This window comes from Narcine bancroftii, chromosome 5 (assembly GCF_036971445.1).
Source record: "Narcine bancroftii isolate sNarBan1 chromosome 5, sNarBan1.hap1, whole genome shotgun sequence".
Classification (NCBI taxonomy): Eukaryota; Metazoa; Chordata; class Chondrichthyes; order Torpediniformes; family Narcinidae; genus Narcine; species Narcine bancroftii.
In genome coordinates, this window is record NC_091473.1 from 249,804,558 (window position 1) to 249,830,772 (window position 26,215).

Below are 26,215 nucleotides of genomic sequence, written 5' to 3' on the forward strand. Positions count from 1 at the left end.
AATGTGACTCAGACCCAAAATTCAATTCAGAATAAAGGCAATTATGTCACATCCTATGAACAGAGAAATATAAAAAGTTACTTTCTACATTACAAGGTGACAGAGCTGATGTTGCCAGTCCTTCAACAGGGGCTGAAGATTAATCCCCAGTATATGCTAAAATGATTGGAGTATCAAAACCAACTTTCCATTGGCCTGAAACACTTTAATTTATTGAAGACGGTGTTTTACTGATGATCAGAAATAATCCAAGTGGTTCATGAGTCTTTATTCCCTTTCTGAATGGTTTGGGGCTCCTGGAGAACTGCTGGTGAGGGTGTGGTGGGCCAGGTGTAGGATTGGTCATTCTAAGGGATCAAGTCATGAAACCTCCAGGAATACAACCAAGCAGAATTTAGAATCCAAGAGAGTGCCTTTATGATTCTCGGAAACATAATGTCCCAGCAGAGACCACAAATCTCAGAAGACAGTGTCCTCGGTTACATTCTTTAATTGTTTGAGTTTAAGTGTGGTTTCTCAAACTATTGTCCTTGTCTTGTTTGATGTCTGCTTCAATGTCTGAAATTGGTTTGTGCAATTTTTTTTCCTCATCAATCACCAAGTGACATCACATCTAAAAATGTCCAATTTCCTCAGGTCTATAAATGACAAAATACAGGATATACTTGGATTTCAAACTACTCCTTCCCTTGAAAACAAGGCAATTGCTTTATGATTCACTTCCAACGGGTTATCTAAGTTTAGATGCACCAATTATTCGACCACACCTTTGAATGGATCCCCAGGAAACTGGCATCCATGTTGTGATGTCCAACCCTGTCGCTTTGCTTCATATAAAATGGTCTACTTTTCAGATACCATCTCCAGCCTGCTTGCTGCCTTGCTTCGCTCTTCATGGTTTAAATGCTTGTCCAAAACCTTGGCGGTGAAAAGGTTAGCCTTTCTCCAGCACTCCCACACACAGAGGGCCATGGGCATACTTTAAACATTTGTCACTTGCAGTCACTGTATTTTCTTTAAAAAGAATCTTCTCTACATAGCCCACAAGAACCATCCTTATAGAACACGGAGGCTTCAGAATGAGACTTCTTTCAAAATAAATCACTGCCCATGTTTGACATGGTATTAATCTCATTGTCTGAGGGTCAATCTCAATCTCAGTTTGACATGGTATTAATTTCTCATTGTCTGAGGGATATAAACCCATGGAGATTATCACAATCTAATTATTAGTCCATCTGTGTGTGGCCAACCATCTGGAAAATGTAATGCACTATGTACTCTAAATCACTGTGGATGCACGGACAGCCCCCTATCTCTGAGGGGACTCTCCTTTGTTGTCCTGACAGTGGTGCCGTGTTGGTGATGCCTCACTATGTGCCTTCACAGGGAAATCTGTGACTATTTTGTGTACATAACAATAAACAGAACCTTGAATGTGGTAGATCAAAGGTGGAGCATAAAACTTTGGAAAATAAAAGTAGGGTACATTAACTGATGTCAAAACATAAGTAAAATCTAGTGATGAGAAATGACTCTAAGCATGGGATTGGAAGAAATTGTAATTCACACCACAGTGTTTATTTAATGTTTATGTATCTAATCCAAAGGATTTCAATATTTCTTTCTATAGTTGGCTGGTGGGCATCCATTAACCTGTGTGTTAAATCTTTGAATTAGATTTCTGCCTCTTGCTATTGGATATCCATTATTCTTTATATAAACACTCTAGTCCTGTTGTCTAGATTCTAAATTGCAGCTCAAATTGATTTTTCTTTGAATTAGTTCAGTTAATAAAACAACCCGGGAGCTGCACTTGAACAGTATTGAGGCTGATATTTCTGCCCTTACAGAGGAACCCTCGAGTGATTCTCCACTGATTAACCCACAATGCACCTCACTCAACCCTTCCACTCTTGCCAACTGAGCAAAGATGGGTTGGCTTCTGCAAGAGAGGGTCGAGGGAAATCCTTCTCCCTGGGTTACTTCCTGAGAACGTGGAGGAAAAGTGGGTTTTCTCATGTACTTCTACATTCCTGAGTCCTGTAAATTGCTGCTTAAACTGAAATTCTACAACTCCCTTCAAAAAAATTCCTCTCAACTCTCTTGAAAGAAAAATCTTGGGGAGGAGTTAGGTACAATTGGTTGGCACCATGTTGGTTGCAGGAATGTATTCATTGTGCTGAATGGCCCACTTCTGTACAAGTGTCCACTTGCTCAGATACATCCATGAAGCAAATGCACAAAAGGTGAGGAAGAGGGCAGACATCACCTTGACTCCCTAATTGTTAATCAAACCCATCTTCTAATGTAACCATCTTCTAATATATCAAAACTTAAAGGGGTTTTGTATTTCTACAAAATGGAGTATAAAGATGCACACCAACGGATTAATATATGGTGTGATAGGTTGCCCATGTCCGTTGCGTGCAAATGTCCAACCAGATCTGTGTGTTTGCCTGGTGTTGTTTGAGTGAGAGATCTTTCAGTTTGCAAGCGAGTTTTGTGTCTGTGTACTGTGTTGTTTGTGAAAGAATGTGACCACAGTTTCACTGCACGGTGGAAGATCTGCCCAGATGAATGAACTGGCCTTCCGAGCTGTAGAAGTGGCAGATTTGGTCACAAAAGGAAGGTGAAGAGACTTAAGCTAAAATGTTAAAAGCTCAGAATCTGAACAATGAGGAGAAAAGACGAGATGCAAACCCATATGGCATCAGGAAGAAAGTGAGGGCAGACACCCTTTTGCTTATAGGTCCAGATAAAGAACTTCCAGGATACTCTTTTCTTCAGAGGCTGACAGTCTAATTGTGATTATTTTTAAAGAAGTAAATCCTGTTTTAACCATTGAGAAATATGTGAGTTGGAGGAATGTCAGCCAATGGCTGTAGACTTGTTTACGAGGTTGTTCCAATTGTGATGTCATCCCAGGATTAACCATGAGCAAATGTTATTCAGCAACAAAGCAAAATGTTTGTTACGCAGCATCTTGAGAATAAAGTGGTGACCATGATTGCTTTGTGAAGATTATTAATGAGCTTCTCAGCTGATGTTTAAGTCAGCCATTAAAAAATATTGAAATTATTTCTATTGACATTTGTATTGGTGCTTGAACCTCAGTTCAAATTAGACCATGGCCAAAGAGTTAGAATGGTAAAGTCTGTTGGAAAAAGGAAAGAGTTACCCTGCCTATGTTTGCTTAACTTTTGGCCTATTATCCATTTAAGTATCTACTTCATCTTGAGCAGTGTGTTCATACTTTCTAGCCCCATTACAGGGTGGGCTGACAGTTGGCGAGAGTAGATTGTAGAGGGAGACTTTGGGATTCTCCTTGCCTGATTATTTATAGTTTTCTATTTCAGTCAGACAGTAGCAAGATTGGAGCAATTGGGTGAAGTATTGGGCTGACCTCTGTGCGCTTTTGGCTGACTTAAGTATCCTGGATGCTTCTCTTGTGACACCTTGACAGTCGTAGAGAGCTTTGGTATCTTCCAGTAACATTGATGTAAAATTAGGCCAAGCATAAGAGCTGCACCTTTCATGTGATCTAATGCAATGCCAGCAATTAATGAACTCCCAAACAATCCTTTCTAAGAACAGCAGGAAGAGCTTTCTTAGCAGCAATACGAACCAGGCCCCTATCTTGACAGTGGCTGCAGAAATGCTCTGTGGTGGCTGTAAACCCCTGGGTCGGTGCTGGAAGAGGCATCAACTCTCTGAATTTAAAGGTGATTGAGTTTTGAAGGCTGGGGAAAAATTCTCATCCAACCTTTCTTTGCTCACATCCTTTTCTCTCTCACCCTTTCCTTTACAATTTATCACTTTCTCCTCCACCTCCTATCTACCTCTTCTCATTTCCACTTCCCTAAACTCTGATCAATTTTCCCACTTTCCTGTTACTTCCTCTTTCACTACCTCATCTCCTTCCTCTTTCCCCTCCCCCCAGCTAGTCCCATCCCCTCACAATCTCCTCTTCTTCACCCATCAGTTTTGTTTATCTTCTTCAAGTAATTGGTCATGGAAGGAAGATAACCTTGAGGTGCAGTGTGTTTGATGTGTGTCATCTGGTATTTAGAAAGGTACAAACAAATCCACTTGGACATACATTCATTAGACACACAATATACTTGGCAGGATTTCAAAATAATTCTTGATTTATATAAACATAACACTGTATGTTCAACCCCCAGTAACTGATAGCACAGAATGTGCTTAATTTAACTTCTCCAACAACAAATGACCACACATTTCCAGCCACTTGCTCACATCTCTTGCCGTCTTTGGAATGTTTTCCAGTGGATTTTTTCAGCATCTGTTCTCCATCCTATGAAACAAACACTCACCCTGGCTTTGCACGTACCACCTATTATGCAAAACTTCAAATGAATCCTGACATGTTTGTTAACACTCAACGGAATTCAAAGTTAATCTCCAGCAATAATGCTTCAATATGCAACCAAATCCTCAGTTTGGTTAGAGAAAGGATGTGGTTGAAGTGGTTGCAGAAGGGATGTCACATGATGAAACCTCTGGGAAAGTGGCCAATGAGAGCCAGCAACTCTGATTTCCTAGCAACCAGCTTTGGTAGAGGGCAGAGCTGAGATTCTCAGACAGGGAATATGGAGGCATTTAAAAAAATGTCTTTTCTCAAAGCAAAAGCTATAAATAAATTAACTTATAGCCTATTAAAAAACAGAAGAAAATCAAAAGAACATTGCTCCAGTCTTGTCTAGCCTGTCCGTGTAGTAATTCTTGACACTAAGCTCTGGTGGTTGACCTGATGTTTTATCTTTTCCCCTTACCGGTCGAGGATCCCCTGCACCAGAAGTGTCTGCATTGTTGCTGTCTTGAATTTCTACAGGAACTCAGCTAGGTACAATTTAATGTTCTTTTGATAACTGGGGCAGGAACAAATCCACACCACACTCAGTTGATACAAAACACAGACCCTGTCCTCAAAACCTCTGATGGCTTGCCATCTCTAGCATTCTGAAGCAAAACCAATGCTAGTGATTCTCAGCAAGTTCAACAGCATCTGAAGAGAGATATCATGTCGCAGAATCTCAGATACAAGTGGGTCGATTTCAGGGATTCCCTTCCACACCAGCTTACTTCTGGAGGAAATATTTGTCCTGGTGATACCTGGTTCTTTCTCGTGAGGAGGCAAAGTGTTTTGAGGCACTACCACATGGGGCATTTAAGCTCCATTCATTCTGGATCCTTATCCAAACTTTGCTAATATTTTACCAACCTCCACTGCACCTTAATTTATCAAAATAACCCTTATAAATTTAAATTTAGACATGCAGCATGGTAACAGGCCATTTCAGCCCACAAGTCCATGCTGCCCAATTTTTACACCCAATTAACCCACACCCCTGGTGCATTTTGAACATTTGGAGGAAACCTGCACCCCCAGGAAAAACGGGGAGAATGTACAAATTCCTTACAGTCAGTGCGAGATTCAAACCCCGGACCCGATCGCTGGCACTGTAAAGCTGTTACGCTAACTGCTACACCAACCATTACCACCACATAAACCTGGCACATACCTGGCCCCACATACTGACCAAGATTATGTTAAAGCTGCCCTACAGATATAATGGGTGCATTTCAAGGCTGCATTTAATTTGCATTTCAACCCAGCTGACTGTGCTTCAAGAAATGTGAGATTTTCTGCATTTCTTACCCTCATGCATCCATCCATTTATTGATTTGATGCATTTTCACAGTTGCATAATTTTTGCATATTTAATAGTCCCATAATTTTTAATTTAAAGCTTAGATTTTAGAAGTGTCAATGGAATTGTCTGGTGGGAGAGAGAGGTCCCAGAGCAGAACAAGTAACAAATTTAACACAAGAAATATTCCTCATGATTCCAGCTTGGATGTTTGTTCAAGAAGATAATCATCAAAGAGGGCTCCACCTCTCATGCTGGCACTTTGGTTGCTCCAGCTGAGGACTGGAGAACTGCCTTTGTCCGAGCTCTCAGATACTATTGTGGGATTCTGCTCTCCAAAAATCATTAAAGGGAAGTGCGATTGGAAGAGGACAGCTCCCATGTTAGGGACAATATCTTTGAATATACTAGACAGGTATCTGTATATTAATGACAATACAAAAGGGACATTTTCAAAGCAAACTGCAATCCATTTGCAGAAAGTGAATAAGTGTTCAGTTCCCCACTGAGCACAGAGATGAGGGAATCAGTTAATTTATAAGCAGGGCATGGGGTTTAAATGTAATTCCTAAGTTTGCAGTTAGAAATGGAGGTACGGTTGGAATTCCTGGCAGGTTTCTTAATGCCATCTGTGAAAGAGTACTTTATCTTTAACATTTGAAGCCAGAAGGTCAGGAAGAGGGTCCACAAACAGCACCTCCTTGAGAGGTCGCTGGAACAAAGATGTTGCCCAAAACTGACACGGGTTCGTGTCATGTTGGATCTGTGCATTCTGGGGTGAGGTCACCATTGTAAGTAATGGGATCTTGTGGCAATGGGAAATGGGCTACAAGGTTGCCAACCTCTCCGCTTTTGGTTGATTCGCCCATGCTGGCAAAGTCCTGTATGGATGCAGACCTGTTGCCCACAGATGTGTGGAGTCAGCATTGATGCCTGTCTCCAGCTGTATGATACCTACCCCAAGCATGGCTACGGAAAATAGCGCGTGGTCGCCTTGCTGTGACTCTCTTCTCAAGTAGCTTTCTTTTTTGTCATCTGACTGCACAGTGATAATTTTCTCTCCTCTCTCTCCCACAGCTGATTATAAACAGGCAGGCGGAGATTTTTCACAATAATGACCATTGCGTTAATTATCAGGCTGAGCACGCAGGTATCCGGACTTACTACCTGAGTGCAGAGAATAAGACAGAGATGGAAGACTGGATCAACGCAATGAACAAGGCGGCAAGCATACAAACTGTGCCCTTGACCAGGTGATGTATACTTCAGAGACACAAGCACTGGAGCCCATGCGGGGCCTGTCTCCCTTGTCTCATTGTTGAGAAGGGTGCCCTTGTCTTAGTTCTGTGTGTTTGCCCATAAACAGCTACAGTGCTCTCCTTTTATCTGTTAACGGGACGGGACACGCAGTTGTAAAGCTGCTGCCTCTCACTTCCAATGACCTGGGTTTATTCTCGACTGTGTGTTTGCAGGTACTCTCTGTGAGTGCATGGGCTTCTCCCAGGTTCTCCAGTGTCCTCCCACAAAATCGTGGAAGTGGGTAGGATAGTTGCTAGCTATAAAATGCCTCTTGTGCGTCAGGACAATATAATCGGAATTTAGATTTCAGACCAGATCTAAGATTTATTGTCAGAGTACAAACAAGACATCACATACGACCCTGAGATTCTTTTTCCTGCAGAGTCACCACTTAATGGCAGTGCAAAAAAAAACTGTCCACAGCATATACATGTAAACAAATAAAGAGCTGTAAATAGATAACAAATGTAAACAAACACTGCAATACCGAGAGAATTTAAAAAATCAATAGAGCCTAAGTGAGAGATTGCAAGGCCGTGCAGGGGATAGTGAAGGCAGCAGAAAAGATCATTGGGGGCTCTCTTCCTACCGTGAAGGACATCTACAACACTCAATGCAGGCAAAAGGCAATAAACATTGTGAAGGACTCCACAACCCCCTCATGTAAACTGTTCATCCGTCTGTCATCTGGTAGGAGGTACTGTGGCACTCGGGCCCTCATGTCCAGATTGGGCAACAGTTTTTCCCCCAAGCCACCAGGCTCCTGAATTCCAAGAACATACGTGGATAGTGTACCATGGACTTTTACTGTATACATTTTAATATTTCAATGTGTTTAACTTCTATTCTAACTTATATTTGTGTAAATGTGCTCCATGGTTCTGGAGAAACGCTACCAAATCTTTACTATAAATGTTAAATAATGGTGACTTGACTTAAATGAGTCACTAAGTTTGTTGTTGAGGAGTCTGATGGTAGAGGGGGAGCAGCTGTTCCTGAACCTGGCCCAAATCTTCTGGCAGCGGTACTTCTTTCCTGATGGCAACAGTGAGAACAGGGCGTGTGCTGGGGGGGTGTGGATCTTTGATGATTGCTACTGCTCTCCAATGGCAGTGTTCCCCGTAGATGTTCTTGATAGTGGGGAGAGGGTTTTGCCTGTGATGTCCTGGGCTGTGTCCACAAATTTTAGAGGGCTTTACGTACAGGGGTATTGGTGTCCCCCTACCAGACCATGATGGTCAGCACACTTTCCACCACACCTCTGTAGAAATTTGCCAAGGTTTCTGACGTGTGATTAGTGTAAATGGGTGGTTGATAATTTGCATGGGCTGTAGGAGCTGTTTCCTGCTGCATTTCTATCTGGCTCGTTTCATAGATAGAACCACCCTCACCACCAAAATGGATGCCTGATGGATAAGGTGTCATCTGCCCAGGAATGCACCATTGCTCTACCTCTTTAAATCTGGGAAATGTTCCACTGCTTTTAGCTTCAATGGTCACATGAGACGAGATTTAACAGACTATGTCAAGTTTTCAAGCTTAGAAGAATGATTGCTATACATGCTAAATATCAATCGGTCCAGAACATACTCAGTGGCAAAAATATTAAGCACAGAATTCCAAAGATTCTCTGGATGAAGAAATTCCTTGTTATTATCCTGAATGGCCGACCCTTTATTTTGACTTGGTGACACTTGGTTCTGGACACCCTGCCCAGGAAAATATTCATACCCAGACAGCCCACATCAATCATGTTTCTAAGATCAAGAGTACAGATTTTGTCTGCTAAATCTCTCCTTGAGGAGATTCAGCTTAAAGCCTTGGAGTGTTTCCCAGATTTAAATAATCCAAGGCTGATTACACCTCACCCATCTTATGTATAAGGAGTCGATCGTCCATTAAGATATTGGAAACAGTTGAGTCGGCCAATAGAATCAGAAGGAGATAGAGCAGGGGAACAGTCTCTTCGACTTAATGTCCATACTGACCCACTTACACTCATCCCATGTTAATTCCATATTTTTATTCTCCCCACACTCCAATCTTCTCCCCTCATATTCTACCCCTCAACTGCATGCTTGGGGCAATGTACAATAGCCACTTAACTGAGAGAACCCTGCGTGTGAGGTAACTGGAGCACCTGGAGGAAACCCATGGAGAATGTGTAGACTCCTCACAGACTGCACTGAAGATTTGAATTGAACCCAGTTCTCTGGCCCTGTAAAGAAGCTGCTCCACGAACTACACCACTGTGCTGGCCAAAGAGCTGGGCCTCGTTCCACCACACTCTGTGAACGGTGATGGTTGCAAACTTCATCAAGCTCAATTTAACACTGCTGCTAATCGATGTTTTTATTTTCTTTCTCTTGGCAGGTCGGGGGTGAACTTTGAGAAACAGCCTCCCTCAGAATCAAATCACACGAGTAGTCACAAACGATTGATCAAACCCAACATGGAAAAGATTGGTGGTGAGGCAGATGGGTTTGACAGGTACACCAGGCAGAGTGACAGGAAGGACTCGAGCAAAGAGCCAGTGGTCAAGGCCAATGGTCTGGCAGCTCAGGAAGGGCCTTTTGCCCCCAACAGTCCTGGTCCAGAGCTGAGAACTCACCCAGAGTACGAGAGGCCCATTCAGGCGAACGGGCACAACTGGCAGCCAGCCTCTCCGGGGGAGGACAGGGGCAATATCGTGCATCGCCGGGGCTTTGTTCCACGCACCAACACAGAGAAGATGGCACAGCGCCAGTCCTCTTTGTCTCATCTGCAGCAGTGGGTTAACATGCGCCGGTCTGCACTACCTGCTGAAGATCTGAGGAGGTGGGATTGTTACCTGGGCTTGATGAATATTTAGTGTCTTCATATTATGGGGGTGGTGGATGAACCTGATGTTGAGTTTAATGTGACATGGTGAAATATCAAATTTACATTTGGAGAGATTATTGTCATATACATATATATGTGGTAAATATTCAATGAAAGTCTTTCTTGCTGCAGCTTCCCTGGTTCGCAAAACATGCTGACAAGTTGAGTATAAATAACACAAAAGAAGAAAAAAATGAATAAATATTCGTTGTTGATCAGTAGAGCCAAAATGAATTGTGTCAGTAGTGCAGACAGATCTTTGGTGGTCTTGAAGTTGTGTTATGGTCAGGGGAGTATGGAGAGGTTGAAGAAACATCGTTAAAGAGGAAGAATTAAAGGTTTTAATGTCATTGAAAGTGGTTCAGTCACCAGGTCTGCTTGAAGTAAGATGCAGGCAATTAAAAGTGATGGAAAGGCACCATGCCCCATTTCCCATTTGTCACTGGCTTCAGGAACTAGAGGGCTGGCAAAGTTGTGCAGTGTTTTTTTTTAAAGATGAATCAAGCAATTACAGTTAATGCATCTGGTAAAAAGAGGGCAAAAGAAATGGGATGGGAATTCACTGTAGAAAGTCAAGTTTTCCGAGTTTAACTTGGTTGAAAACCAAATGATCAGAATTGATCTTAAGATACAATATTCACCTGTTTTGAAAAGCGTAAAATAAACAGGGGCAGTGTGGATTTTAAGGGATGGTACTGATGGATTGTCTAGTTAGCGCGACGCCAGCGACATGGGTTCAAATCCACAGCTGTCTGTTTCTAGGTTCTCTCCTTGGTTTCTGCCCAACCTCGAAAAACATACAGGGTTGGTTGGTTAATTAGATGTAATTCAGTGGCTCAAGTTTCAGTGTTCAAAATCAGATTTCACTGTGTTGTAAATAAATTTAATTTAAAAAAAAATAATTTAAAGACTGAATTCTGAGGGGAAACAACAAAGTGGATCAATGAAGCTGTGGACTTGATGTCATTTGCTCGGACCTTAGCAAGGCTTTTGATGAGGTCCTCCTTGCAGGTTTATCAAAAATTAAAAGCCCATGAAGCACAGTGAAACACATAGGCTGCAGACACTGTGATTGTAGTAAACATACCGAAATACTGGAGGAACTCAGCTGGTCTTTTCAGCGTCTGCAGGAGACAGAGATATATTGTCGACATTTCGGGCCTGAGCCCTTCAAGGTAAAATCTGAAAAGGCAGAAGCAGGATAGATCAGAAAGTCTCAGAATTCAAACAATGAGGGAGGAATCCAGACCAACAAAAGGTGTTCATTGGATATAATAAGGGACTAGATAGAATTTATCATGTCTGTGCGAAAGGAGTCAGGGAATGGAGAGATGCCGGGGGAAGAAGGAAGTGGGTGGGTTTAATGAAAGCCAGAGAAGTCGATATTAATGGCATCCAGTTGGAGGGTGCCCAGTCAGAAGATGAGGACAATGGCTCAAAAACCCTTGGACAGCCTGTCATTGTTATCATTTGAACCATAGGGATGGCAGTTAGTGTAGCGGTTAGCACAATGCCTTTACAGTGCCAGCAATTGGGATTGGGGTTTGAATCCTGTACTGTCTGTAAGGAGTTTGTACATTCTCCTCATGGGTTTTCCCAGGGGCTCCAGTTTCCTCCCACCGTTCAAAACATACTGGAGATTGTAGGTCAATTGAGTGTAATTGGGCAGCTCTGGCTCGTGAGCCTATTACCGTGCTGTATGTCTAATTTTTTTAAATTAACATTTAAAAACATTGAATCTAGGGTTTTGAGTTCACATCCCACAGCAACAGATGGAGAATTTAAATTCAGGTTATTAAAATAACTCTGGCTTTAAAATAAAACATGCTTGTCTCAATCACTGACTAGGTCCATGACCTTCAAGGAAGGGAATCTGCTGCGCTTGCCCTGCCTGGCAGATACATGACTGCAGATGCAGTAGTATAGTTCAGACTTTCTATAGGGGAAATTCGAGGACAAATGTGTGAGTGATGTCTCCTCTCATGATGAAATGAACAATGAAATTGACTTTTTTTTAAGCTGGAAGTATAACTTGGGGGCCATTATTTAGTAACAACCCCATGTGAAGAAAAGTTTTGTGAGCTGGAATTTTAGGGGAAGTTTGGAGGAAGGGTAAACATGTTCCAGTGGCTGAATCTGGTTAATGTTAAATACAAGCACCAGCTAGTCACTTAAAATAGCTGAGGCTGATATCTGATTACTTTGACAATCCACACAATCGGTCACCAGTTGAGAGAGTGTGGGATGGAGGGAATAAATATCTTCGCTAAATGCTTGGAACTCCCGGGAGAGTGAATGAAGTCTCTGACCATTCTGAGTTTTCACAAGTATCAAAGATACAGTGAAAAGCTTTGTTTGTGGTGCTATCTGGGCAAGTCAACCCATACATGTGCCACAAATAGTGTAATAATAAAACAAAAGTGCAGGGTGTAGTGTTTACAGAAGTCAAAAAGCACAGGATATAGTGTTACCAGGGCAAAGTAGAGGATATAAGCCCCTTCCTCACTGCCAACCCTCCTAGGAAACAGGAAATTTTGCAGAGCAAGCTGACCCCAGGAGCCTTTCACACCACACCATTATTTGCAGGTATTTCAGCAACTCAGGATTTTAAGGGGGGGGGGTCCCTCCTCCAGCAAAGGCATCGCGAGTGATGCAGTACATACTTACCGGAAGTCACACAAAAGTCTAATCGCGCAGTTAGAAATGGAGAATGGATTTGATTTTCAAATGCTGGCCCTGCAACTCTGTGGTTATTTTAGAAACCAGGCAAGTCTCATTAGCACAGTTATCAATGCTGTGCTGGAAACACTGTCTGAAAAAGAGCACTGTTTCATAGAGCAGATGAGGAAAATCAGGGAGGAGGATGCGGAGGCAGATAGGCAGGCTGAGTTGTATAGTTGTAGACATAAACAGAGGCGTAATTCTGACTTTTTTTGAACGCCAATTTAAAACTAGAGCATGCACTAACAAATTTCCCGCCACTCTGCTGCACGCAGGCGCTGACATCACTGTTTGGACTGGTTGTCATTTCACACCGCCAGAAGGCAATTGGTGAGTTAACTCAGCCAAGCTCTGACACTTGCTCCCTCCATTTATCAGAGCCCGGTTGAAATCTACTCACCCTGTCCAGTTATATCACTTCACACCGTGCGATTCAATCCGCCATATTGGCGGGTTAACTCGGATGTAATTGGCGGTGTGAAAGGGGCTATAGAGAAAAGTATGGTTAAACAGGGCATGGACAATGAGATGTCCATTCATTTGCCATGAGTGGGGATGGCAAGAATTGAAAATCCTATGAGGGTCTCACAAACAAACGGCCTGCCAGAACTTTGGGCAGAATGAAGTCATTGTAGAGCACGTCGAAAGAACCAAAGACTTGTTGGTCCAAACAAAGGCCGTTTATTATCTAAAAGACTGGAGCATATCACAAGTCCAGAATGACCTGGTCTGGCTAGGAGCAATCCTTTAAGACCTGCCAGTAGGTGTGGCTACACTCTCAGCCAATCACAGTCATCCTACACTACCATCTGTACATATGTACAGATGCACATTGGTGATAGAATCTGTACTAACACAGTCATGATGCAAGTTTTGGCTCAGATCTACCAAAACATGTCATTGCAGTGAAATTAAGCAAACACTGTTTATGCCTGGCTGTGAGCTGCAATCAAAAAAATGCTGGAAACCCTAAACGTGTTGGGCAGCATTTCTGGAAAGAGAGGGTTAACATTTTGGTCCCGACAAATGGCCTCCAGCTTGAAAAATTTGCCATGTTTCTGACTCCACAGATGCTGCCTGACCTTTTGAGTGTTTCCAGTGCTTTCAGTTTCTATTTCAGATTTCCAGTATCTTCTCTGTAAGTGATCTTCACTTTACCCTGGCTTTAACCTGATATGTAGGCACAGATTATGTGATATCTCTTGTAGGACATTAACAAATAAACCACAATACACAAATGTACTGGAGAAATTCAGCAGGTCACGTAGCATCCATAGGAAATAAAGGTAATCAGTGTTTCAGGCCATGGCCCTTTGTCAAGGTACAGTAAAACCCAAGGTATCTGTCACTTAAAGGGATTGGTAGATGCCAGATAAATGAACTTTCAGGTTGTTTGAGATTGATTGTTGCAAACTGACTGCGAGGCCCGCCAATTTTAAATTTCCATATTTTTACCTATTTATTTTCCTCTTTTTTTAGCTGGTTGCTTGAGGCTGCCAATAGGTTGAATTCTGAATAACAGGGGTTTTACTTTATAAGGAAAAAACAGGCAGACACCTGAATAAAAAGGTGGGGGGGGAGGGGAGGAGGGGAGGAGGGAGGATCAGAGTTTGACAGGAAACAGGAGAGAGGATAGTCAGGAAAAGAGCTGAGAAGTGATGGGGAGGGGGGAAGCTCTCTGACAGGAGAGGGAAGAGAAGGGGGTGGGGAGCTGGAGGAATGGAGATGGAGGGATAGGGAAGGAGATAGACTCAAGGGAGGGGTTTAATGGAAATTGGATGTTGGTGTTAATGCCGTCGGGTTGGAGAGTTCACAGGTGGTAAATAAGGTGGCGTTCCTCCAATTTCCAGGTGGCCTTGGTTTGGCAGTGCATGAGGCCTTGATCAGACATTTCAGTGTAGCACTAATGTGTGGAATTAAAATGATTGGCCACTGAGAAGTCCTTGCAATTGCAGTGGACAGAACAAATGTTCTCAACAAAATGGTATCTAGTCTCACCAATGTTGAGGAGGCCACAAAGTGAGCACCAGATGCAGTAGATGATCCTGCAAATTCACAAATGAAATGTGGCTTCACTTGGAAGGACTGTTTGAGGCCCTGAATGATTGTAAGGATGGAGGTGTTGGCTCAAGTGTAGCATGTCTTGCTATTACAGGGGAGGGTAGTGAAAGAGTGATTAGTGGGAAGGGATGACTGAACCACTGTGTTATATGGTGGTGCTAATGGTTTCTCCTCTCTTCAGCTCACAGGTGTACCACACCCCAACCAGAGAAGTGCCAGAATACTATAACCTGCTCTCACCTTATTACCAAGAGGACTACCCTCAGTTTATACAACCGGGTGGGCGTCCAGACAGCATTTGCTCTGTGCCTTCATACAACAGGATGACAGCTCGGTGGTCCATCGATGAGCGACAGCCCCCCTATCCGCTGAGGGACTGGCAGGGGCGACAGGCGTACAGTGGACAGGGCTCACCTGTGTGGCACGGAGGGCAGCAGCCTCACCTGCACGAGGTTGACGGTGTTGCTGGCACTCTGCAGAGGCTGTCCATCCAGCCCCGCTCGCGGTCCGTGCCACGCTCGCCCTCCCAGGGTCCATTGGTGGTGAACCACGTTTACTCTCCGGTGAGGTCTCCAAGCAGCCGGTTTGAGAGAGTCCCACTGCAAAGTGCTGAGACCCTTGGAGACCCTGGTTACTCGCTGCGTCGGTCTCGAAGTGCCAAGGTAACTGTTCCCATTTCCAGCTTTGTGAACCCCTCTCCGAGTCTCTCTCTATCCCTCTCTCTCTTCCAGCTCCCCTTTCCTTTCCCTTCCTTCACCATTCAGTTAGCTACCTCTCCTCCAATTACTTCTCAGCATTTTTCTCTTCTACCCTCCCACCTGTAACCTCTTACCTCTCCCCTTTCCTCCCTCCTCTCCTTCCACCACTTTCCTGCTTTTTGTTCATATCTTGACTTTGGTGGCCTTTTCCTTCCTATAGATGCTGCATGACCTGCTGAGCAGTTCCAATACTTTTGTGCACTGCACTACAATCTCAGTGTCTGCATACTTTCCTGTTTAACTCCATCGTTGCCTTGTCATTCTGTACATATTGTTGAGATGGCAGCTCAGTTGGCCTCTAGCTAAGTGGTAAGATCTTGGGGGAATTGGAGGTTGATCCCTGGGATGAAGGGGTTGACTTATGATGAAAGATTAAATCGTCTAGGATTGTATTTGCTCGAGTTCAGAAGAATGAGAGGAGATCTTATAGAAACATATAGGATTATGAAGGGTATGGATAGGATAGATGTAGGAAGGTTTTTTTAGCTGGCCGGGGAAACTAAAACGAGAGGACACAGTCTCAAGATTCGGGGGAGTAGATTTAGGACAGAGATGAGGAAAATAGCTTTTCCCAGAGAGTAGTGAATGTTTGGAATTCTCTAATCAGGGAAGTGGTTGAGGCTGCCTCATTAAACAGATTTAAAATTCGGTTAGATAAATTTTTACATGATCGAGGAATTAGGGGATATGGGGAGAAGGCAGGTAGGTGGAGTTAGGTCATAAATTAGATCAGCCATGATCGTATTGAATGGCTCGATGGGCCATTTTTGGCCTACTCCTGTTCCTACTTCCTATGTTCCTATGTTTTATGAATTGATTGGAAGATTAGATCAGGTTGAACAGGCACTCGGGTTATGGAATTAAACAGATTTAGATATTTTATTTCAACCTTTCAATGCAGTAGGTCTAAAAATCTAGATGCCAGAAATCCAGATCACCTGAGAATCCAGACTTCTCGAAACTCAAACTTTTAAGATTTAGCGGACTTTTGTGTGCATGCAAGCTTGCGTAAGCGCCACAGATACACAGTGGCAACAAGCAACCACTTTATTTTTCTTTAAAACTGCTTGTTTTCATGAAACATTCTGTATTTGTTAATGAATAAACTATCAAAATTCGCCTGTTCATCTCTTCTTTATTCCTCCTTAAATCTGAATTTTAAAAGTATTGCCTGAGAACCTGGAAAATCTGAAAATCCGATCCAACCCATTCCCCGAGCAGTCTGGATTCTCAGACTTCTACTGTAGCAGAGTGGTCCAGTCATTGTGCCCGAGAGTGGTCACAATTAAAGGCTAGGTTAAGAAATAAATTTAGTTGTAACTTTACCCAGAGGGTGATGAATCTGTGGAATTCATTGCTGTAGACAGCCGTAGAAGCCAAGTCATATTTAAATAGGGATAGATTAATTAAGAAGGGAATCAAGGGTTACAGGGAGACGGCAGAATCGGGTTGGAGGACAGTAAATCAGCCATGATGAAATGGGGGGGGATAATCATTGGGCTGAATGATCTCTTTCCACTCTAATATCTTCTGGTCCAACATTCCTCAGAACAATGTGGCGCCTCTTAACTCGAGGATTAACGAGGAGAAAAAGAGAGCAGTGCGATGGAGTCTGAAAGAAGAAATTCTGGGTTACCTTGGGAAAGAGAATGGCTGTAGGGGATAGAATGATGGGAAGAGGTTACAGAGGGAGTTGGTGGGTTGTGTTCAGTTTGAAGTCATTCACCAGGAAGGTTCAATGATTAATAATTTTTTTTTTAAATGAAGGTAATCTGTTTTCTTATTGAAGCCTTTATATTTCCCTGGAGCATGCAGTAGTTAGTAACCTGCAAATTTTGGAAAGTAATTTCAACAGTGTTTTTTCAACAATGATCAATTTTACAAACAAATCCATATTCCAGGGTTACGCATTTTTGCTGAATATTTATTGTTCACACAAGTTTACCGATGATAGATTGTAGAATAATGAAGTAATTTTACTTTATAGGTTTCACACGTTTGCAGTCGTCATTGTTTAGGTGTACCATTTGAAGGATAATTATGCGTGCATAATGTTCTCAACAGTCCCCATATTGTCATTGATAAATGCACAGTTTAATGGCTGGACTCAGAACTGATTGTCTTGATTACAATGGCCAAGGAAATGAGTGTGTGGGAAATGTATGTTCATGTTAAAGGAATAGAGAGGAGAGAAGGAAATAAGCATAGGTTCTGATAGCTCAGTGGTCAGAGCACTGGTATTGTAAACCAGGGGTTGTGAGCTTGTTCCTTGCTGGAGCCTCATTTCTGTCTTCCTTACTGTAGACAAAGTTAAAGAATTTTATGTATGTTACATTCTAAATGTAGTATTAGGTGACAATAATAGAACCTTTACCTTTTGCAACTGTGTCTCTCCAAAGACTTCCAACAATACAATGTTGTATTATGCAGCGTTGTGTTATTATTCTGTAGCTAAAGGTCAGAGTGACCAGTTAATTTTCTCCCAGTGCTGGTGGTTGAGGAAATATTTTTGGTGCCAGGAGTCAAGACCATAAGGCATGGGAGCAGAAATAGGTTGTTCAGCCCATCGAGTCTGCTCTGCCTTTTAACCATGAACTGATCCATTTTCCCACTCAGCCCCACTGCCCAGCCTTTTCGCCACAATCTTTGATGCCCTGTCTGATCAAGAACCTATTAATCTCTGTCTTAAATACACCCAATGACCTGACCTCCACAGCCACCTGTGGCAACAAGTTCCACAGATTCACCACCCCTGGCTAAAGAAATTCCTCTGTATCTCTTCTAAGGAGACGATCTTCAATCCTGAAGTTGTTCCCTCTTGTCTTAGACTCTCTCACCATGGGAAACAACCTTTCTCTTCTCCTTTCCCTTCAAGTAACCCCGCACAATCTTCAAAGCACATTGGAAAATGTAGCCAGACCTTCATTTAGTCTTTAGCGCCTTTCACACTGGGACCTTATCGTAGTAATTAATGGCCAATATACCAGTGTGAACGCTCGTGAATCGGCACACAGCCATCAGATCTCCCCGGGGATGGATTGCCTGAATAGTGTTCAGTTGTGTGGCAATTTTGCCTCCTGTTCTACACCGCATATGTGCGCAAAAATCTAGGCTGATGTTCTATGGAAATCTAAAGAGAGTGCTTCACTCTTTAGAGTAGCATCTTTCACTTGAATTGTTGAACCATCTGGTTAATTAGATGTGGAACCCCACCATGCCACTACCTTAAGTAAGAACATCAGAGTTATTATTTCTAGTGTTCTCATCCACAAGCATCCCTCAAATGAGCTATTATCAAGCCAATTTACTTGATCATTAGTATTGGAAGACTCATGCTTTTCTCGTTGCCTGTTGTGTCCCATACATTACAATGAAAACAACATTCCTCACTGTCCATAAACCCCTTTGGAATACACTCAAGTTGCAGAATATGCCATTTCAATCGAGTTAGATTCACATTGCTGAGGAGGTTGTTCTCTTTATAAAGCATCCATAGCTGGAACTGGTTTTAACATAAAACATTTGCTCCTTTGTTCCAACCAGTACGAATATTCAGGAGAGCGAAGACCACCTGGAATGCATCCGTACAATTTCACTACCTCTCGCTCAATGCAAGACAGAATGGTAGGTTCCTAAAACTGCTTAATATGCAACGTTGGTTGCATTAATAATTAATGCCCCAAGAGATTAATTTGCCTTCACAGAAATAGATTGCATGATGTAATTGTGACAGCTTCATTAAAATCCAACTTCTGGAATCCATTTTCTTTGCTATCTTTCACATTCAATGAGGATGTAAGAAATAGGAGCCCGGCCCATCAAACCTGCTCCAAAATTCAATGAGATCATCTCCACCTACCTGCCTATTCCCCACATCCCTTAATTCCCTTACTATGAAAATGCCTATCCATCCTTGTCTTAAATATAGTTACTGAGGTCACCTCCACTGCTTCAATGGGCAGTCAATTCCACAGATTCACCACCCTCTGGGAAAAGCAGTTCCTCCTCATCTCTGTTGTAAATCTACTACCCTAAATCTTGAGGCTATGTCTCCTATTACCACTGGAAACAACTTACTTACCTCTCTCTTATCTATGCCTTTCATAATTTTATATAAAATCCCCTCTCATACTTCTAAATTCCAGTGTGTACAGTTCCAGATGACTCAATGTCTCCTTCTAGGCTAACCCCCTCATCTCTGGAATCAACCTGGCGAACCTCCTCTGCATCGCCTCTCTCCTCACCATATATCCTTCTCTCCTCACTGTATATCCAAGCTCTGCCCTCCATTCGTTTTTCGGATTCCCATTCCTAATTCCCACCTTTAAGAATTGGAAAAGGTGTTAATTCCCATCTTCGGGTCTCAGTTCCTTTGAACAAAGGTTTTTTTTAGTTTGGGCACCATGGCAACAAGGCTAGCAATCATCCAAATCCAGGAACACAACCCTTTTCTCAAGATCTGCAATTAAAAATAAATGCCTAATCACAGCCTTACTGACTGAAGACAAATTCACCCCAATATTTCGAAGCGTCTGACATGGGAACTCCCATTTCCCATTGGCATGTTATGAATGGCACTTACTTTCTCTGGAGAATCTGAAAGTAACTTTAATTCTAACTTAATTCCTGCCCCTCACACTTCGCTTTACCACAGCCTCTAATCCCTCTGACGTAACTTTGATTGGCACCCAGATTCATTTGGAGAATATAGAGTATGAGAGAAAAAAATCCAAATGATATAATATCACGAAGTAAAAACTTCTACAGGTAAATAAAAAGAAAGTGGGGAACTGGAAAAAAAGGGAAATAAAGAAATGGCATCAGAATCTAAATAATTATTTTCATGCTGTCTTCCCAGAAGACATTAAAAATGCCCTGAACATGATAGTTAATCAATGGCAATAGGGAGGGAGAAATTTTAAAAATCCTTGATGTTTGTAGAAAAGTAGTAGGCAAACTAATGGGCCTAAAATTCAATGTCCCTTAGTTGGTGGGTTAATTTATCAGGACAATTATTGAAAGACCAGCGCAGACATAATGTGCAGAATGCCGCCTGCTGTGTTAATTTTCCATGAATCTTTGCTATTTTGTACTAATGACTTCTACCATCTGTAGAATTAAGAGGTGGATTGTTTTCTCATACCTTTTTTGGTTCTCTGGACCTCAGAGCACTCACGTGCAACTGACAAAAATTCATGGTTACAATAACCATGCACTCTTCTCCAACATCACTCGTACGTTATCTGAGCTTGACCTTTGTTATAAACCTGTAAGTTAAAAGATGTCCATTTCTCCACTAAATGCCGTTTTGAGTTCCCACCAATGATTTGCATTTCAGTGGCATTCACACAAATGGTTTCAATATTACAGTTTGTTTAGTATCATCTGCACAGCACTTTGGAATGTTTGTGAGAAAGTTTGTCTGAGTTATTTATCTCTGCTGCCTGGAGAAATGCTGTCTGTGGGTGGGTTCTTTAAGAGGCTTTATTAATCCATTTCTCTCTGCTCACTAACTCTTTGCTTTCTTCTGTGTCCTATTTCTGCGACTTCTTTGTGCCCACGATGTGGCAGGATGAAATACTAGACCTTCAGCTGCAAAGGAAGCTAGATTTTCTGGACCAGCAGGTGGGATTCAATGTCCAGAATGGTATCTGTTCCCCATTGGTCAAAGGAGAAGTGACAAGGTTATGAGTAAAACACTATTCTGGAGAAACTCAGCAGGTCAAAAATGTCCTATATAGCAAGTATAAAAATACATAACTAATGGTTCGGGCTTGAGCCTTTCAACCTTGATACCTTACTGAAGGACTCAAGCCCGAACCATTAGTTATGTATTTTTATCTATGCTATATAAAAGACTACGTTTGACCTGCTGAGTTTCAGCGTTGTCTTTTACTTCGACCACGGTATCTGCAGACTTTAACGTTTTACTTCTGGCAAGGTTACGAGTCCAGCTAAACTCTTGAGTAGGGAAACCAAGTCAAAGAGAAGCCACAATCACCTATTGTTCAAACTGTGAATCTGTTCAGTCCAGCATCTGGCGACTCTTATAATTTAAATGTTCAATTGAGAAGTCATCAAGCCATAACACGTTGGAGCAGAATTAGGCCATTCAACCCATCGAATCTGACATTCAAATCACGGTTGATGTATTTTTCCTTTAATTCCCATTCTCCTCTCTTCTCCCTTGTTTTATAAGGATTAACCACACCTGTGTAATGACCCTCTCACAATATAAGTCAGTATAATTAATGCAACAATAGCGTCATGGAAAAGTATCAAGGAGTAAGTTAGAAATTCCTCAAAGTAGTGTTTTACCTGTATACTTTACACGTCAATGATTTTATTGATGTCGAGACGTTGAATTGGTCATTCTGCCTCACCCACAGGAAAAAGAATCTCAGAGTTGTATGTGATGTCATGCATGTACTCTGACAATAAATCTGAAATCGAAATTCATGTCATAAGGCTAAAGTTGACATTGTCAAATCACTCTTAGACAAGTCAGAGGGCAAATTGGGTATCAAAGTGGGAAGGTGTGAGCCTTTGGCTGAACCGTGGTGTTCCTCTTTATGAGAGAGACGGTGGAGAATCCATGCCTTATTCTGGCCACACCTGCTAAATTGTTCCCAATCCTGGCGTGTGGAAATGCAATGGAGATGAAGCCTGTTGCTTTTTGAATTCCTCCCTCAGGAGAAGATTCAAAAGCAACATTTATTTGATCAAAGGCACGGTTGGGACTTTGTAAATACCAATGCGCAGGATGTGCCTGAAGACCTTCCGATATAGCTCTTTGCAAATTAAACCAACTCATTAAAAGGGATTAGTTATTAGTTGGCAAAACCCACATGAAAGGGTTTATTAATAGGGGCATAAAAATATTAAAGCAATCTCTCTTTCCAGCAGCAAACCTCATCAAAAGGATTTTTCTGTGGGAAGTTGTTACCTTTCAGCACTTGCCTTTCGAGTTGGAATTAAATATTGATGAAAATGCCATAATAATAGAATTATTAACCAAAGCTGTACCATCTGCAAGACTGGGGCAAACTTTGATACTTTTCCTATTGTCACTTTATGTTTTCTCTTTACATCAATGTCCTGTTAATGTACTCACAGAGCACACAAATTTCTGTTTCGTTCAGGTGACATCATTGAGTAAGTCATTAAACTGACCACCAACCACCCGTTTATGCCCATGCCACGGTAATCCCGTTTGTTTTATTCTTCCCAGATTTTCACCAGCCCCCACCAAATTGCCTCGATATATTTAGGCCAATTTACAGTGGTCAATTAACCTACTGACCCATAAAATTATTGGGACATGGGCAGGAAGCCAGACCACCGGCAGTCAGAAAGAATGTGCCAATTCGTGCAGTCAGGATAGAACTTGTATTCCTGGGACAGCATCCTGAGCCACTGTGCTATCTTAAACCTGACATCTTTAAAGTGCAATAGATGGCTAACATTTTGCAGTGTCCAGGAATGAGTGTTGATGAGATGAAGACAATGGGGTTTAAACGGAGTTCATTCATTTTAATTTCCCGTGGCTAAGTATCCCTCTAATTGCCTATTTTGCACATATTGACAATTTTAGAATATACCCAAGGAAGTTAATTGTGATGAAAGCTCTGTGACTATCGCACGACCTGTTGTGCAAATCAGGGTTAATTAACAGGTTTCAGTCCACAGAATGAAGCTTCTTATTCACTTGGCTGCCCATCTAAAGAAAACACCACCACAGAGCATTGAACAAATAACTCTATTGTACAAATGTGCTGCATGCATAAGGTGAAGCTATGCTATATAAGTATCAACAGGTTGTTTTCAACTAGTAAATGGTAATTACTTATCTGAAGTATTATGCTCTAGCTTTAGGAGAGAGAGAAATAACATTGAATGCACTGAGATGTTGCCCAGTTGTGAATCAAATGGAGATGGTCCATTGGAATTCAATGCAAGTGAAGGAGTAGCGATCGAGTTCATTTGGATTCAGACAATGCCGGTGATGTGAGATGTCTGAATCATCAGGATTCACTCATTGCCAGTGAACTGGTAATCAGTTCATAGTATGTTGAAGCAAGGCCTTTGATGTGGAGGAAGCAATGTATGTATAATTAAAGTTTGCCTATTAGAAGTTAGGGTGGTGTTGAGTGGCAGACCCTACCCAGTGTGTTTATTTGTGATATTAGCCAAGTAATTCAGTTCAATTAATGTGATTGTATTGAGAAATCCTTATTATAGGATTTGTGCCTCTGGTAAGAGAGAACAATAGGTCACAACATTTCAGTGTAGAAGTTGCAGGTTATATCCTTGCTTGAATGAAGTTTGAGCTAAATTACTCATGAAGGAATTGTCCGTATTACCATTACAATGGCCGTGCTTCTTACAGGCTGAGAAATATCCTGAAGACCTTTTATATGGCAGATGAAAAGGCTGAATTTTCAGAGGGAGTAAGGAAACATCAGAGAACAGCGGGGAATGTGGTCAATGACAGATTTTGAAGCCTGGGCAGAAGGTACCTGAAAGATGGGTCTTAGGAAAGCATCCAGTGTCTGAGATGCATCAAGGAAAGCAATTGGGTGGTAACCCAGGAGCAGAGTAGAGAGTGGATTAAGAGCAGCCAATGGTTGGGTGGCCTTGACGTAAACACTTCCAGGAACAGACCCAACCTGATAAAACCACACCTGGGATATTAATGGTAACATCTCCTGGAAACTCGCATTGTCTGAACTTTCTGCAATGTTTTCATGAGGGACCTCAGTGAATTTCGGGTGTTCTTCCACATCAACTCTATCCTGGTGAAGTTTTATTCCAGAGATTTTCCAGAGATTTCTACTTTCCTCATTTTTTTCTTCCTGGAGATTGCAGCTCAATATAAATGATCAGTATCAGACAGAGATGTTCATGCTGCATTGGACTACTCCCTGATGGTCTCTCTGATGTTACAGTGCATGCAGGTCCCAAGGATTTGGATCAATAAAGAAAGTTTCAACAAATTTAGATTAAAAATGTTTATTAAAACATTGCTCAATTACAAGTAAAAATATCAGTAGAAGTACAAGTGCTGGTAATGAAAGTACAGTAGTAAATCAAAGACAATGAGACTCATGTCCTATATCAAACAAATGATGGTTTCAGGTGTCCTTGGCACCGATTGCCGTCTGGTCCAAGTGGAACTCTGTGATGTGACTTTGAGTTGAGTGATCAGAGTAAAGGTGAGCAATTCCAAGAAGCTAAATCGCAGACAAATAGACTAATGTGACAGTGCATTTTAATGATATTGATGGGTAAGTCCCTCAAACAAGGTCAAATCTTTTAACTATCACTGATGTTTGCAGGTTCCCTATCGAGACAGATATCCGGATGCGCTGCATCATTACAAGGTTGATGAGCTGGAGATTGATGTAAGCTTTATCAATTAATTACCTGTTTAAAAGATCATTTCTTTGCTGCTAGAAATCAAATCCTTTACAGGAATAAATTAATCCACAGGATTTCAGTTCCATAGTTACCATTATTTATTGGGAAGGTGGGGGGGGGGCAATATGTGGGTCTTGATGACAAGGACACAGTGCTACAGGAGTAAAATACTGGGTGCTGTGGTTGGGAATGGAGTGCTTTCTGTTAGTTCCTCCTCGTCCCTCAGAGGTTTCAACTTCGTAACTAGACATGGGTGGAAAATCTACCTTGTTGTAAAGCATGTGAACGAGACATAAGTAAATGGAAGGAGGGGGTAGAGAACAGAATGTTATTTATTTTAAGAACACTGCAGTCTTCAAATTTCTCCTGGCCGGTACTAAAAGACTCACCCCTCCCCAGACGCGCACTCTCTCTCCATCGATCTCTCATTACTTTTAATCAAGTTACCCAATAGAGAAGCCATCGCTTGTCGTCCAACCTGGGCTCTCGACCACAGTCGCTCAGGCCCTGACCTGATGGGAAGTCAAGCGTGAAACCCTGCAGACCCTGAACTTGAGAGCAGCAGGGATTACAGATTGCGGAGCAGAGAGAGAGAGGAGCAGTTGGGGTGGGGCAGGGCACATTCTGAAGTAATGTCTGGTTTAGGTCAGGTCAGCCTATCTCGAATCATGAATTAGGCGAGAATAATTTGTCAATATTGGGTTTATGAACCCTGGGACAGGTTATTAGCATGTTTGAAATTTAAGGGTTGAGCATTGACAAATATGGGAAGTCCTTGGTTGGTGTGGCTGTTTCAGTCTTAACCTTTACCAGGACACATGTCTGAGCTGTAAGTGTCTTCATAATGTAGAAATGTATCACTACCCCTTCATCGTCATTGAAAATCCCTTCTCACCAGTACCTTCACTGCACGGGGATCAGTCCAAGGGTGTGGCTCATCACCTTCTTATAACAATATCACCATATACAGCACAGAACAGGCCAATTTGGCCCTACTAGTCCATGCCGGAACAAATTCCCACCCTCCTAGTCCCACTGACCAGCACCTCGTGCATACCCCTCCAATCCTCTCCCCTCCATATTGAGGGCCAACACTTCGTCAGACACTAATCCTTTGAACATCTCAGGAATTATGAGAAAAATAAGATCTCCATATCAATGCTTTGCATTGTGGGCATTATCTGACAGCTCTCTGCTCGCTGATGCAGCCCTGGGCTTCCTATAATTACCTTCTCACAAGCTAGTAATTAACAGCAGGAGCAGTTTTCTGCAAAGGGTTTCTGAATGCTTGCTGAACAACAAGATATAGGCTGTAAATGGCATGGTTTTTGAGGCTGATACCACTTGCCCAAGGGAGACTCTGCCTCAAAGTAGTCTCAAATAATTGGGAACCTGAAAATTCACTGTATTGTTCTT

The 26,215-nt window shown here is 42.2% G+C and overlaps 1 protein-coding gene across 14 annotated transcripts in view; it reads left to right on the forward strand.

Moving 5' to 3' along the window:
• The window catches only part of plekha6 (pleckstrin homology domain containing, family A member 6), a 293,601-nt gene that overhangs the window by 233,530 nt on the left and 33,856 nt on the right, over positions 1-26,215 (forward strand). For 12 of the 14 annotated variants that reach the window (XM_069942028.1, XM_069942032.1, XM_069942026.1 and 9 more), the window contains 5 exons: positions 6,756-6,931; positions 9,351-9,794; positions 14,803-15,283; positions 18,923-19,003; positions 24,718-24,783. In XM_069942028.1, coding sequence (XP_069798129.1) covers positions 6,756-6,931; positions 9,351-9,794; positions 14,803-15,283; positions 18,923-19,003; positions 24,718-24,783 — 1,248 coding nt within the window. The remainder of the gene's footprint in view (positions 1-6,755; positions 6,932-9,350; positions 9,795-14,802; positions 15,284-18,922; positions 19,004-24,717; positions 24,784-26,215) is intronic. The other 2 variants (XM_069942030.1, XM_069942031.1) reach the window with 2 other exon arrangements.